Consider the following 14,321-nt stretch of genomic DNA (forward strand, 5'->3'; position numbering starts at 1 on the left):
AACGCATCAGCGAGACTCATATTAGACATCCCGCGCCAAGAGCACATCACCGGTCACTTAAAAAACCTCCACTGGCTTCCCGTCAACAAAAGAATTACTTTCCGCCTTCTTACCCACGCACACAAGGCCCTTTATAATCTAGGACCCGAATGCCTCAACACCCGACTGTCCTTCTACTATCCCACCCGCCAACTAAGATCATCCAATCAAGCCCTCGCTGCAGTCCCGCGCATCCGAAAAACCACCATGGGTGGCAGATCCTTCTCCTTCCTGGCTGCCAAGACCTGGAACTCACTCCCCACCCACCTCCGCCTTACTCAGAATCACACCTCCTTCAGAAAAGAACTGAAAACATGGATATTCGACAAACAATGAACCCCTCCCTCTAGCGCCTTGAGACCCTCTGGGTGAGTAGTGCGCTTTATAAATGCCTGAACTTGAACTTGAACTTGAGTTCCGGATTGTGTGGAGAAGCGATGCATGAAAATCTGAAGAGGGTTCTGGTGTGTGAGTGATGTGGTGGGAATATTGGTGAACAACTGTGATGAGTGAAAATCTGCGAACGCTGAAGTCAATGCGGCAGCGGTAAAAGAGGAGCTGTGTCAATTCCTCCAGCCGCAGATGGGCAATGCGTTGATTCATTCAGCCGCACAGAAGGGCCTGCATTGAAGTCGGAGCCAGGGTCTCGGACGTCAGAGACTCGGTGCTCTGGACTCGGGCTGCATGGTTCTTTCAGCTGTGGACATGCGCTACTCTAATTTCTTCAGCTGCATGGCAGCGGTGCGTGGAACCTTCTCCCGCATGGTGGCGCTGCATTGAAAAAACTGTCCCTAGAAGGGCAATGCGTCAATTTTGAAGTCTTTTACATTAGGATCCAACACCAAGGACCACTTGCCAGGTCAGAATTTCCTGCAGTGGAGTTCAGGGAAGCTGCGGATGAAGTATTTGATGGCCCTGAGACTTCCCACAGGAGGCAAGCACACAGAAGCACTTGGAGAATCTGGGAACAGCAGTTTTCAGAAGGCAAAGTTCAGTTCTTCCACTGCCCACAGACAGAAGCAGCAACTGCAGGCTAACCCAGCAAAGCAATGCACAGCAAAGGGGCAGTACTCCTCCTGACAGCTCTTCTTCTTGTAGAGTACTCAGTCCAGAAGTGTTCTCAAAACGCGGGGTTACAGGCCCAATACTGATACCCCTTTTGGACTTTGAAGTAGGCATACTTCAAAGAAAAGGTTTTGTAGTTCACAAATTCCCGCCTTGGATCCATACACACTCCAGGGGGGTGGAGACAGCATTGTGAGAGGACAGGCACATTCCTATTCAAGTGTCAGTGACAACTTCTGCGACCACTCTCCCACCATGCCACCAGGCCACCAGAGACTCAGGAACACCCATCAGCCAAGTGATGGGCCATCAGAATATGCAAGGCACAAATCAGCTCCCTTCGTGTGACTGTCTAGAGTGAATGCATAAACAGCCCCTATTAGTCTAAACCAGACGTAGATTCCACATGCAGGCAGAGAGGTAGAGAATAGTAAAGCTAGAAAATGCCAACTTTCTATTAGTGGCATTTTCAAACACACAATTTAAAAACAACTTCACTAAAATATGTATTTTTACATTCTGAGCTCAGTGAACCCATACTCCAAGTTTCTATCTCTTCTCCAATTGTAACGTATGGGAGAGATAACCCTTGCAATAGTGAAACACGAAATTGGCATTATTTCACTTTCAAGACCTGTACAAAACACCAGGACATGTCCTACCTTCCACATACATTGGACCCTGCCCATGGGGCTGCTTTGGGCCTACCTTAGGGGTGCCTTACATGTAGGAAAAGGGAAGTTTTGTGCCTGGAAAGTGAGTGCACTTGCTAGGTCGGCATGGCAGTTCAAACTGCACTCACAGACAATGCAATGGCAGGTCAGAGACACATTCACAGGGCTATTCATCGGTGGATCAACCAGTGCTGCAAGCCCACTAGTAGACTTGGATTTAAAAGCCCTGGTTAGACACAGTGCACTTTACTAGGGACTTGCTAGTAAATCATATATGCCAATCAGGGATATCTAATCATAATCACAATTTGAAAAGGGAACACTTGCAGATTAGCACTGATCATAAGTGGTAAAATGCCCAGAGTACAATAACCAGCCGAAACAAAGTCCAGCACACAGTCAAAAATGCAGCAGGCAGAGGCAAAATGACAGAGGAACCACGCCAAGGATGTCAGGTCTAACAGTTGGGCCAGCAACGCTCAGCAGGTGTCCCACTCATCAAGCGTCTGCATGGACACCCCAGTTCTGGTGGTGGGCTGCCAGGCCTTCAGAGAAGCCCTGTCAGTTGGCATGAGAGCCAAGAATACTCTTCATTGCTGCATTGCCACCTTGGAAGGCCTTAATGGCTTTACCTGTGCTTGTTAAACATTCCGCACCTTAAAACGGCTGCCCTTTCTGTATTTAGCATTGTTCTTATTTCTTGCAGGGGAAAAGGGGGGTTGATAATCCTCTAGTCACTTTTCAGCTAATTTTAACATGACTGAAAGGTACCAAGGAAAAGACTGAGGGCCAGATGTAGGTAATCTTGATTTACCGATTCTAAAATACTGAATTTTACCGATTCGGTATTTTAGGATCGGTAAATGCAATGTAGGTAAACATTCGGTAAGTATTACCGAATCGGTACGATTCGGTATTTACCGAATCGGTATTTACAGATTCGGTAATTCCCATTCATTCCTATGAGCATCCAGGCCCATAGAAATGAATTGGAATTACCGAATCGGTAAATACCGATTCGGTAAAATGGGGAACACATTCAAGGGTGGCAGGGTGTCACATTGACACCATGTTGCACCCCTGACTAGTGCATGGGTGCACATGTGGCACACATACATGCCTAAGGGCATGTATGTCTGCCACACCGCACTGTTGTAAAAGCAAAATAATTGCTTTTGCAAAGGTTTTTGATATTTACCACCAACTTGTAGTTGGTGGTAAATACCGAACCCTTACCTATGCAATGCACTCATTTGAGTGCTCCCTACATTGCAAATTCGGTAATTTACCGATTCGGTATTTTAAGGAATCGGTAATTTACCGATTCCTTAAAATATCGAATCGGTAAATTACCTAATTTGTAATTTAGGCCACCTAGGGCCCGATGTAGGTAAAAGGGAATTTCCGATTCCAAAATACCGAGGCGGGCCGATTCGGTATTCTGTAATCGGAAAACGAGATGTAGGAAACAAACAGCGAAATAATAGGGAATCGGTCGGCATCGGTAATGTGAATCGGTACGTACCGAATCAGCACGGACCGAATCGGAAAGTACCGAATCGCCTACCACCGAATCGGAACTAGCCGAATCGGCTACCACCGAATCGGAATTAGCCGACTCGGAAAAATCAGAATCGGCAATTACCGAATCGGAGGTATGAAAACACACCCATGGCCAAAAAGCCCATAGGAATGCATTGAAGAAACCGAATCGGCTATCTCCGAATCGGATGATACCGATTCGGATTTTACCGAATCGGTAATATCCGATTCGGAGATAGCCGATTCGGTAAAAGCCGCTTCAGCCAATGAGGTGGCTCCCCCTCCCCCTCCCAAACAGGGAGTGGCAACCCTGGCAGGTGCAGCCAATTAAGAACTTTCTGGAGAGCCAGCCTGAGCTGAGCAGTCACAGTTAGCAGCAGTGGGAGTAGGAGGTAGTGAACTGTTCAGACCAAGATGGCAAACCAGAGTGAGAGCCAGAAGTCCAGCCAGAAGAGGAAGCCTAAGTTCAGCAGCACCGAGCTGCAGGTGTTGGTTGAGGAGGTGGTGAGGGTGCACCGGCAGCTATTCGGAAAGCTGTCCCTCAATGTGCCAGAAAGCACCAAGAGGAGGCTCTGGAGCGATATCGGTCAGAAGGTCAACGCTGTGGGTGTCACCCCCAGGTCCCTGGATGAGCTGAAGAAGCGCTTTTACGACATCCGCAGCCTGACCAAACGGAAGATGGCAGAGATCCAGAAGCAGGCTGGAGTCACTGGTGGTGGCAGGAACCCGGCGCCACCCCTCACCGAGCTGGAGGAACTGGTCTCCAGCACCATTGAGAGGGAGAGCGTGACCGGAATTGGGACCCTGGACAGCTCAGCCAGAGCTACAGCTACAGGTAAGAGGCATGCGCATCAGGACACACCCTACCAGACACCTCCCCATTAGACACAATGCATAGCCAAACCCCAGCACAGTACTGCAACCAACATACAAGAGACAAGCATCATGGTACATCCAGTCAGCAGTAGGTATCAAAATATGGCAGTGCAGAATCACAAGACATGAAACAGTGGAACACATTCTACGGAGATGCTAGGACATGTGGAATGCTTTAATTGTACTGACTGTAATACATCGGTACTCTATTTACAAATGCTTCTTTGTACCTAGGGGCACCATCAGGCGGACAAACACTGCCAAAGGAGGCAGCAGCACCATCTACCACTGCACTCGCAGGGCCGAGCACGAGTCAGGCTGCCGAGGAGGAGGAGGAAAACACCATAGGCCTGGATATTGAGGGAGACCTGGAAATTGACTTTGATGCACTTAACTCCCCACAAATGCAAAGCACACCCTCCTTGCAATTCTCCCCAGAGAACTCCCCGACAAGGGAGCTCTTTCCACCTACACCAGCTCCTGCCACTGTGGCTCCAGTACACCCTGTCCTGGGAGCAGGGGCTCAGGCCCCGGCCAGCACCACACCCCCACCAGTGGCACCCCAGCCCACGCAGCAGGCGGGCAGCAGCAGTACCCGGCGCCGTGCCATTCCCACCACTGCAGACCCAGCACGGGAGGCCAGTGTGTTCCGGGGCCTCGAAGGCAATATGGTGAAGATCCAAAGGCAGCAGGCGAAATCCATCATGGCATGCCAACACCAGCTCCTGCAGCACAACCTGCAGATGGGGGAAATGGTGAAAGGATTTCAGGCCTTTGTGGCTTCCAACAAGGAGGCAGTAGCAGGTTTAGGCAGGCTAACCACTGCCATCACACAGTTATGTGGCAGAATGGAGGAGCAAGAGGTGGTGCGCAGGCGGGATGCCCGGGTGCAGAACCGCTCCTTGAGCCGCCTTGCTGCAGCAACGGCACAACTCTGTCAGCGTGGTGCCAACATGGAGTCTAGTCTCGCTCAAAATACCGCAGAGTTGACAAGGGGAATGGCCCGCATCACGACAGCAATGGAGGCCTTGATCATCTCTAACACTGCCGCAAATCCTGCCCTGGACCTGGGGGATGCTGGGGACAGCAGCAGCCGCAGCAGCCCGGCCAGCGCTGCGTCAGAGCCACGCAGGAGCACCAGGCGCTCCGCAGATGCCGCTGGTCATTCTGAAGGGGGTGAGGGACACCACAGTGGGGCTGCAAAGCGCTCAAAGAAATAGCCTAGCAAGGGCGGGTGAGGCAACCTGGACCCTAGACTTTTGTTTTCATTGACATTACACCTTTTTTTTGTTGCACATCAGTGCAGTAACTGTGTAGCAACAGTATTAAAAATTGCTAATTCAACACAACCATTCACCTGTCTGTGCATTTGTACTCACTCAGAAATAGTTTGCTGTTATCTCCTCACGTCTATATCTGCCATCACTTGGCGTACACACCCCAGCTGGCTGTGTTAGTGGCACAGCTTCGTCGTCATCATGGTCCTCGTAGTCACTCAACTCCACCTCAGTGCCCTTCTTCACCGCAAGGTTGTGTAACATTGCACAGACAGCTATGATTTTGCAACAGGTGATGGGGGTGTACTGCCTTGCACCTCCACTCTTGTGCAGGCATCTAAACCTGCTTTTCCAGATGCCGAATGTCCTTTCCACAACATTCCTGGTGCTTTTGTGGGCACGGTTATACCTCCTTTGGCTGGGTGTAGAGGGGTTGAGGTAGGGGGTGAGAATGAATGAACGGAGGGCATATGCACTGTCGCCTAGAAGGAAAAGGGGTAAAATTACTTACATGCATACATGTATTTCACTTTGCTGTTTTTGGTTATGGGGGGCTGATGATGTGTCTCACCTAGGAGGTATCCTTCTCCAAATTCCCCAGCCATCAGCCGTGCATAGATGCCGCTCTGTTGGAAAATGTAGGAGTCGTGGGTACTACCCGGAAATTTTGCTACCAGGTCTGTGATGGTGCATTTCGCATTGCAGATCACCTGTACGTTGATGGTGTGAGTGGACTTCCGATTGCGGTAGATGTATTCTGTGTCAGATGGTGGGCAAATCGGAATGTGTGTGCCGTCTATGCAGCCAATGATGTGGGGGAATCTTGCCATCTGGTAAAAGTCTGCTTTGGTCTGTACAAGTTCTGCCTGGGTTGCAGGGAAGGAAATGTAGTGGGCCATCCTCTTGATCATGGCATCAAGGAACTTGTGGAAGAACCTTGACAGGCTGCTCTGGGTCACCCCTCCTGCCACAGCGACTACACTTTGGTAGCTGCCAGACACCAGCAGGTGTAGGCAGCATAGCACCTGCACCTGCACAGGGATTGCGTGTGCCCTTGGGGTGGGGTGCTGCAACAGGGGTTGGAGGTCCCTAATGAGGTCTGTGATGGTCTCTGAGTCCAGCCTGTACCGCTGTAGGATCTCTGCATCTGTCAGCATGACCAGGGTGATACGTTGTCTGTATACCTGCTCCTCTCTTTGCCATTCCCTCTCTCCTTGCTGCTGTAGCCGTAGCCGCCTCGCTATGACATAAAAAGCTGCCATCCTGCAAGTTGCAATGCATTTTGGGGCTGTTTTTATGGGTTGGAGTTGGTTACCACCTGATCGTAATCCATGGTAATTGCCGAGTGGATTCTACCGATTTTGAGCCAAAATCGGTGTTTCTGTGTCTCCCTACATCTCCCCATCTGTCCGAAGCGGGGATTTTCCCGATCGGTGAATCTACCGAATTGGTAGGTTCTCCGATTTGCCTTATGTCCGATTCGGTGTCTCTACCGAATCGGTACATGCACCGAATCGGCTTATGTCCGAATCGGTGTCTCTACCGAATCGGTACATGCACTGAATCGGCTTATGTCCGATTCGGTGTCACTACCGAATCGGTACATGCACCGATTCGGCTTATGTCCGATTCGGTGTCACTACCGAATCGGTACATGCACCGATTCGGTGTTTGCATCGGATTCGGTGTGTTACCGATTCGTACTGTATCCGATTTTCGGTATGTACGTATCGCATTCTTTTACATTCGGTAATCATTCCGATTCGGTTTTCGCTCCGATTTGTACTTTTTTTTGTGCCCTACATCTCGATGCCAGTATACCGATCGGTAAGGGCCCAGATTCGGTATTTTCGGCCGTTACCGATCGGTAACGGCCTACCTACATCGGGCCCCTATATCTCAGTTGCCTAATACCGGTGAGTAACGGCCGAAATTCAGAAATTTCGTCCGTTACCGACCGGTATTGGGCGACCTACATCTGGCCCCTAATCATTTTTGGAATGGAATGTGGTAGATGTTCAAGACTCGATAAGAGGTGTAAACATATTTTAGCGCATTTTGTTAAATAAATAAATAAACAATTGTGGACTAAAAACTTTCCTAAAAGGAAAGATATTGGTTTTGATACAAAGCAGATTCACAGAATGGCAGGGCACTAGAAGACATACAATAAAAAGACAAGCTACATTTTGGGTTTTTATGAGTGTTGGACTTTGGCCCTTAGGGCAGGTTCACCCCTAGACTTTTTGCTAGAAATGGTGACCTGGCAATGGTGATTTTAGGGATTCTGCGCACTTTCACTGTGTCCCAGTGGAAAGTGCGTGCGCACTCTGAGTGCATGTGCTGAGCTAGGCCTGCCCGCCCATAGGAATGCATGGGGAATGTATGTGTCCCTGGTAGTTCCTGATGCGTGGGGTGTACAGGCTTGAGTCTGGTATGTGTGAACTCGTGTGAGTGAATGCTGCGCAACGGTGTATGCAGCATGTATGTGTCTAGTAGCGAAGCGCCATTTCTAGACATGGCTGTACGTGTGCTGTGAGGGTGCTGGCGTGTGATTGGCTGGAGCTGGCTGGCATGCCAGGCTCCAGGAAGTCTGGATGGGTCTGCCCGGTGGTGAGTGGGAGATTAGCATGAGTGATGTGTGGGAGGAGTGTACCTGTGTCCTGGATGGGCTGGGTTTTCCCCACACAATGCTGGCTCCGCCCCCCTGTGGTGTGTCTAATGACCCAAGCCTTGCCAGTGAATAGAGAGGGTGGTTGAGGTAAACAGAGTACTCAAGAACCAGCTGCGACTGGTTCCGCCCCCACTCTACACCCTTGAACAAAGGAATGCACTGTATAAAAATGGGGCTGTGTCCCCACAGATGTTGTTCTTTTCCAGGATCCAGAGGGGGCTGCTGCTGCTGCTGCTGGGCCAGAGGACCGCCACTTGGGGTGTCTCCCTGCCTGGAGACCCAGTGAGCTGGCTCTGGGCCCAGTCTTGCCCCCCTGCCTACCAAGGAGGACTTCTGCTGGTCTTATTAGCCCCTAGCGCCTGGGAGCGCATTTTATTGACTTTTGGCGCTTGAGGGCTCTTTGCTGTGACCCAGCGCTTAATAGCGCTTGAAATTGCCATTTTAGCGCAGGGAGCGCTTTAAATTTCATTTGGCGCTTGAGAGCGCTCTGGGTGCTTTTGCCTGCTCTATTTGCCAATTTGGAAGCCCCTGGCGAGTGCCCACCTCGCCGGGGACTGTACCGCTATTGTCGTGGCCCTAGCGAGTGCCACCTCGCTGATTTGTAGTTACTTTGTCGCCTGGCAGGTGCCCACCCTGCCAGGGACCTTGTTGCCCGTTTTCGTTCTTCCCTCGAGGGTGCCGACCCCTCGGTAAATTTGTCCCCCGCCTAGAAGGGCTGGAGACGGGCCGCCGCGCTGCCCGCGACGACCCGGAAGTGTTCCTGCCGGCCGGCCAATGAGGGAGTAGGCCGACCGGAAGTCCCGCCCCGCACCCGCGACCTGGAAGTCAGGCAGGCCGGGGGCAGGACAGAGAGGCAGGCGGAAGCTGCTGCCTGCAGGGCGAGCCCCGAGGGAGAGACAGAGCCTGGACGTGTGCCCCGGGCGGAGCACGAAGGAGGAGTTCCCCGCCCGCCAGGAGCCAGAGGCAGACAGTGCTGCAGCCTGCAGAGACCGGTGAGTGCCCGGGAGGGGAGGGGGCGTCGGGGCGCATTTTCGGTGCCCGCCCCTCCCCCCTAGTAAAAGGCTCGTGGGGGCCTTACCTGTTGTTGGAGCCGGCGAGGCTCAGGGCAGCAGTTGTTTTGAGAGCCCGAGAGGCTCGTGTGGGCATTACTTGGTGCACTGAGTCCCCAGGAGGGGGACTCCAACTACGCCCCCATTTTGTGTCCGGAGCCCGGAAAGGGGCTCCAGGCCTGGTGTGCAGAGCCCAGTGGGGCTCAGGGGGGCATTTGTTCTTCGAGGCGCAACGAGGCTCCATCTTTTTGGGTTTGAGCCCTGAGAGGCTCCTGAGTGCCCACATCGTGTTTCAGAGCCCAGAGAGGCTCAGTGGAGGCATGTGGTAGCGTGAAGAGCCCAGCGAGGCTCAAGGGGAAACAAGTGCTTTTTGCAGAGCCTGAGAGGCTCCAACGTTGTCCCCCCCCAGCATTGCTTCCCAGCTGCCCAGCACTTTGTGGGCAGCTGCCACGTTTAGGACCCTGACACTTTGGACACAGGGACAGTCACAGGTGGTGACTTACGTGGGTTTGGCGCAATTGTACTTTCTGCACCTCTGAATGTGTTTTTATGCGTCATGTGCCTTACACCTCTGAATGTATTGTGATGCATCATGTGTTTTCCTCCTTACACCTCTGAATGAATGTTATGCATTGCATCATGTGTTTTCCTCCTTACACCTCTGAATGAATGTTATGCATTGCATCATGTGTTTTCCTCTTACACCCCTACAGGTATTGTAATACATAGGTGGTTGTTTTCTCCCTAGTACAGGTGGTGCTAGTGAGATCCTGGTTACCAGTAATTACTGGTTGTGCGCTCTATTGTTATATTGTGTGCTATTTTGTGCTAAAGTAATTTTACTTTCTGAAAGTGCTACTTCTGATTCCTGACAGTGGTCCAGGTGGCCCTGTCTTGTACATATCCCTTGTAAATTCTGCCCGTGCCTCTGGCACATTGTAAAGTGTGTGTTTTATCTAATGTGTTTTGGTGTAATACAAAGGCTATTTTTATATAACCTTGTGTGGAGTTTCCTTTGTGGTGGGCCTTTGGTTGTTGTTGCTGGGGTGCGTGCGCAAATACTTAACTTACATCGCCTCCAAGTTTAGCCTTGCTGCTCGCGCCACGTTACCTAGAGGGTGAGTAGGGGTTATCTTGGCGTGTAACTCCCTTGCCCTGACTTGGGTGTGGTGGTCTCTGACTGACTTTGGCGAAAGCCCTGACCAGCCGGGGATCCCATTACCAACATTGGCGGCAAGCGGCGGGATAAGGATTTGTGTTTGCGTTGTACCTTAGTAGTAACTGGCCATACCACAAAACTCTGCATTTAGATGACCACATTTTAGGGGATTGTATTGTTTTGGAAGTTTCATTATTTTCTTCTCCTGAAGAGTGTCATTTGATTGTGTTCAGTACATTTGTCCCCCGCCCTGCTTCCAGAGTTTGGTACCTGTGTCGCTTTTGGTCAGGTTGAGAAGTCAGGGGTGGTAGAAACTGCCTTACCGATCCGAGGGGAGGGTGTGTGTGGATGAATGGTGTGTTTTCCTGGACGCATGAGTATGAGTTCTCTTTGATAAGGAGATTGTTGAAGTTTTGGAATTGTGTCCTCTTACTTCAGATTGTTCAGTCCCCTGTGTTGCACGTGTCTGTGATCATCCTGCCAAGATGGAGTCTGCTTTTAATGTCTGGGGTCTGTTTTTGCATGAACTGAGAGAGTTTTGCGAGGAGAGAGACATTGCAGTGAATGAGTCAGACACCCAGTCCCAACTTAGGGGTAACCTAATCCAATGGGAGAAGGATGACTGGGAGCGTGAGCACAGTGCGGAGAGGGCCCGGGTCTCACACCATGAGGGTGGTGGGTCAGAGGGGAGCCCTGAAGAGTCTGAGGAGGAAGAAGATGATAGCACAGGGACGCCAGCAGATAGTGAGGACCCCATAGATAGGGAGTCCCTTGCTGGGTCCAGTTTAGGAGGCAGCGCCTCATCCCTTTACCTGTCCCCAGAGGAGCTGGAAGATAGGAGGAGAGAAAGGGAGCACCAGCTGGCTTTAGAAAAGCTCAGGTTGGAGCATGCCCAGGCTATGGCACAGCTGGGCATTAGAAAGCAACAGCTGGAGGTTAAGAAGCAACAGCTGGAGACCGAGAGGGTCTTGGCGCAGGACAGGATAGAGGAGGCTGAGAGGGCCGCCACCAGAGGCAAAGTAGCTCTGGAGGGTAGACTATCCCCTGCGCGCAGTGTTGAGTGTCTGGATCCCCCAGGGAGGGTTGGGTCCAGTGGTGGCAGCTATTTAAATCTCAGTCTAGAAAGTCCCAGTTCCCAGAGTATGGTTCCTGTTTCCCCAGAGGAGGAGAATAGGTTGAGGTTTAGGAACCTTAGGAAACCGTCTCATCAGTCTTGGGAAGACTTTGAGGATGACTGTTGTGAAGCCCTGTGTGATTGGGTACGGGAGCCCACGAAATGTGATTGGGACCTACTGTTCGATATGTTTCTCAGAGAGCAGTTGCTCAGTTGTTGTTCACCAGGGTTGCGCCAACACCTGTTAGGGTGTGGATTGTCTGAACCATGTGAGCTGGCAGAGGAAGCAGACCGCTGGGAAGGGACCAGAGGTTCTGTAGAGTCATTGGTGAGTGACTCCAAAAGTAGTGGGTCAGGGATCTTCCAGCCCAGCGTGGTGGAAGAGGCTCAGTGTAGCCCAGCTAGGTCCCTGGTTAGTGAGAAGGGTGTAGGGGCTGACTGCCTGGCTCAGTGGAGCAGGAGTCAGTGGGTGGCTGAGAGCCCCCAGAGGCCCGAAGCCCTGTCTCAGAACCTGGGTGGTTTCTTGAGGGAACACCAGGTTGGGGACCTAGGCTGTCCTGTTAGTCCACTTGAGGAGGATCTCCTAGTGAGTAGAGGACCTGGAGCGTCTGTAACCAGAGCTCCTATGGTCCTAGAGTCTGGCAGTACCGCTCCGGTAGGGAGGGTACAGGAGTCTAGAGTGAGGAGTGATTGGGGGAGTTCCCCAGTGGAAGGACCAGTGGGTCAGGGACTACCCAGTTGGGCTAGGTTCCCGTGTAGTGACCATGGTAACACCACTTCTGGTCTGGGGGATCGTCACGCACTGTCAGGTGGACAGAGGGCGGGAGATCTGCGCCAGACAGACAGTCACACAACAGATGTGACATTTGTTAGCCTCAGGGGGATGGAGTGTAAGTCCCCAGAAGTCCTGGAGTGCCAGGCAATTGTTCCACCGAAGGTTTTAGACCAGAGGTTGGAAGGCCAGGTTCGGGGTCAGCCTGACCTGAAGGGGAGGACGACTGTAACCAGTGTCCTGACCGGTTATTCTTCCAGAGGAACTTCTCCAGGTGGGAGAGGGCAGACCTCTGGAAGGGGGTGCAGAGGGTGGGAGAGCCCACCTCTGACCCCGGTGCAACCTGAGTGGATAAGCCCTGGGTTAGAATGGCGTTCTAGGGGTACCCCTCGCAGAGGGAGGAGGAACCCTAGGAGAAGAGGTAGGGGGAGGAGAGCCTTCCCTGAGACTCCTGGTCCGCCTGAGGTTGTAGGCCCTAGGCTGGAGTACCAGTGGCAGTCTAGTCCTGTCTTGCAGACAGGAAGAGTGGAAAATGGCTCCTATGTGCCAGGGGTTACTACCCCCCGCTCTGCGAATTGGCATGGACCAGTGGCACCTGGGTGGCCCAGGGCCTGGTCCTGGCCGCGGACAACTTGGGAGTACCAGTGGGGTAGCCCAGTTGGTCCAGACAGTGTGTTTAGAGGGAATCCCATGGGTTCACCGTGGCGTAGAACAGGAGGGTGTCCCTGCAGTTGCGGGCCGGCGTCCGTGTTCTATCGCCCCAAGCAGGGAAGTCCATCACGGTGGTGATTGGTCTCCCCTGCGTTTTGGCTGGAAGGGGGTTATGTTGGACTTTGGCCCTTAGGGCAGGTTCACCCCTAGACTTTTTGCTAGAAATGGTGACCTGGCAATGGTGATTTTAGGGATTCTGCGCACTTTCACTGTGTCCCAGTGGAAAGTGCGTGCGCACTCTGAGTGCATGTGCTGAGCTAGGCCTGCCCGCCCATAGGAATGCATGGGGAATGTATGTGTCCCTGGTAGTTCCTGATGCGTGGGGTGTACAGGCTTGAGTCTGGTATGTGTGAACTCGTGTGAGTGAATGCTGCGCAACGGTGTATGCAGCATGTATGTGTCTAGTAGCGAAGCGCCATTTCTAGACATGGCTGTACGTGTGCTGTGAGGGTGCTGGCGTGTGATTGGCTGGAGCTGGCTGGCATGCCAGGCTCCAGGAAGTCTGGATGGGTCTGCCCGGTGGTGAGTGGGAGATTAGCATGAGTGATGTGTGGGAGGAGTGTACCTGTGTCCTGGATGGGCTGGGTTTTCCCCACACAATGCTGGCTCCGCCCCCCTGTGGTGTGTCTAATGACCCAAGCCTTGCCAGTGAATAGAGAGGGTGGTTGAGGTAAACAGAGTACTCAAGAACCAGCTGCGACTGGTTCCGCCCCCACTCTACACCCTTGAACAAAGGAATGCACTGTATAAAAATGGGGCTGTGTCCCCACAGATGTTGTTCTTTTCCAGGATCCAGAGGGGGCTGCTGCTGCTGCTGCTGGGCCAGAGGACCGCCACTTGGGGTGTCTCCCTGCCTGGAGACCCAGTGAGCTGGCTCTGGGCCCAGTCTTGCCCCCCTGCCTACCAAGGAGGACTTCTGCTGGGCTTATTAGCCCCTAGCGCCTGGGAGCGCATTTTATTGACTTTTGGCGCTTGAGGGCGCTTTGCTGTGACCCAGCGCTTAATAGCGCTTGAAATTGCCATTTTAGCGCAGGGAGCGCTTTAAATTTCATTTGGCGCTTGAGAGCGCTCTGGGTGCTTTTGCCTGCTCTATTTGCCAATTTGGAAGCCCCTGGCGAGTGCCCACCTCGCCGGGGACTGTACCGCTATTGTCGTGGCCCTAGCGAGTGCCACCTCGCTGATTTGTAGTTACTTTGTCGCCTGGCAGGTGCCCACCCTGCCAGAGACCTTGTTGCCCGTTTTCGTTCTTCCCTCGAGGGTGCCGACCCCTCGGTAAATTTGTCCCCCGCCTAGAAGGGCTGGAGACGGGCCGCCGCGCTGCCCGCGACGACCCGGAAGTGTTCCTGCCGGCCGGCCAATGAGGGAGTAG

General features: G+C 52.5%; 1 protein-coding gene across 1 annotated transcript; it reads left to right on the top strand.

Annotated features, from left to right (window-relative positions):
- Positions 1–3,989: 3,989 nt before the first annotated feature.
- Positions 3,990–5,459, top strand: LOC144761420 (uncharacterized). Its single transcript, XM_078646798.1, has 2 exons — positions 3,990–4,155; positions 4,431–5,459. Exons 1-2 carry the CDS (start codon positions 3,999–4,001, stop codon positions 5,414–5,416), a joined length of 1,143 nt encoding a protein of 380 aa, XP_078502924.1. The 5' UTR covers positions 3,990–3,998; the 3' UTR covers positions 5,417–5,459.
- Positions 5,460–14,321: the final 8,862 nt, after the last annotated feature.

The sequence above is a fragment of the Lissotriton helveticus genome, chromosome 6, assembly GCF_964261635.1.
Source record: "Lissotriton helveticus chromosome 6, aLisHel1.1, whole genome shotgun sequence".
Taxonomy (NCBI): Eukaryota; Metazoa; Chordata; class Amphibia; order Caudata; family Salamandridae; genus Lissotriton; species Lissotriton helveticus.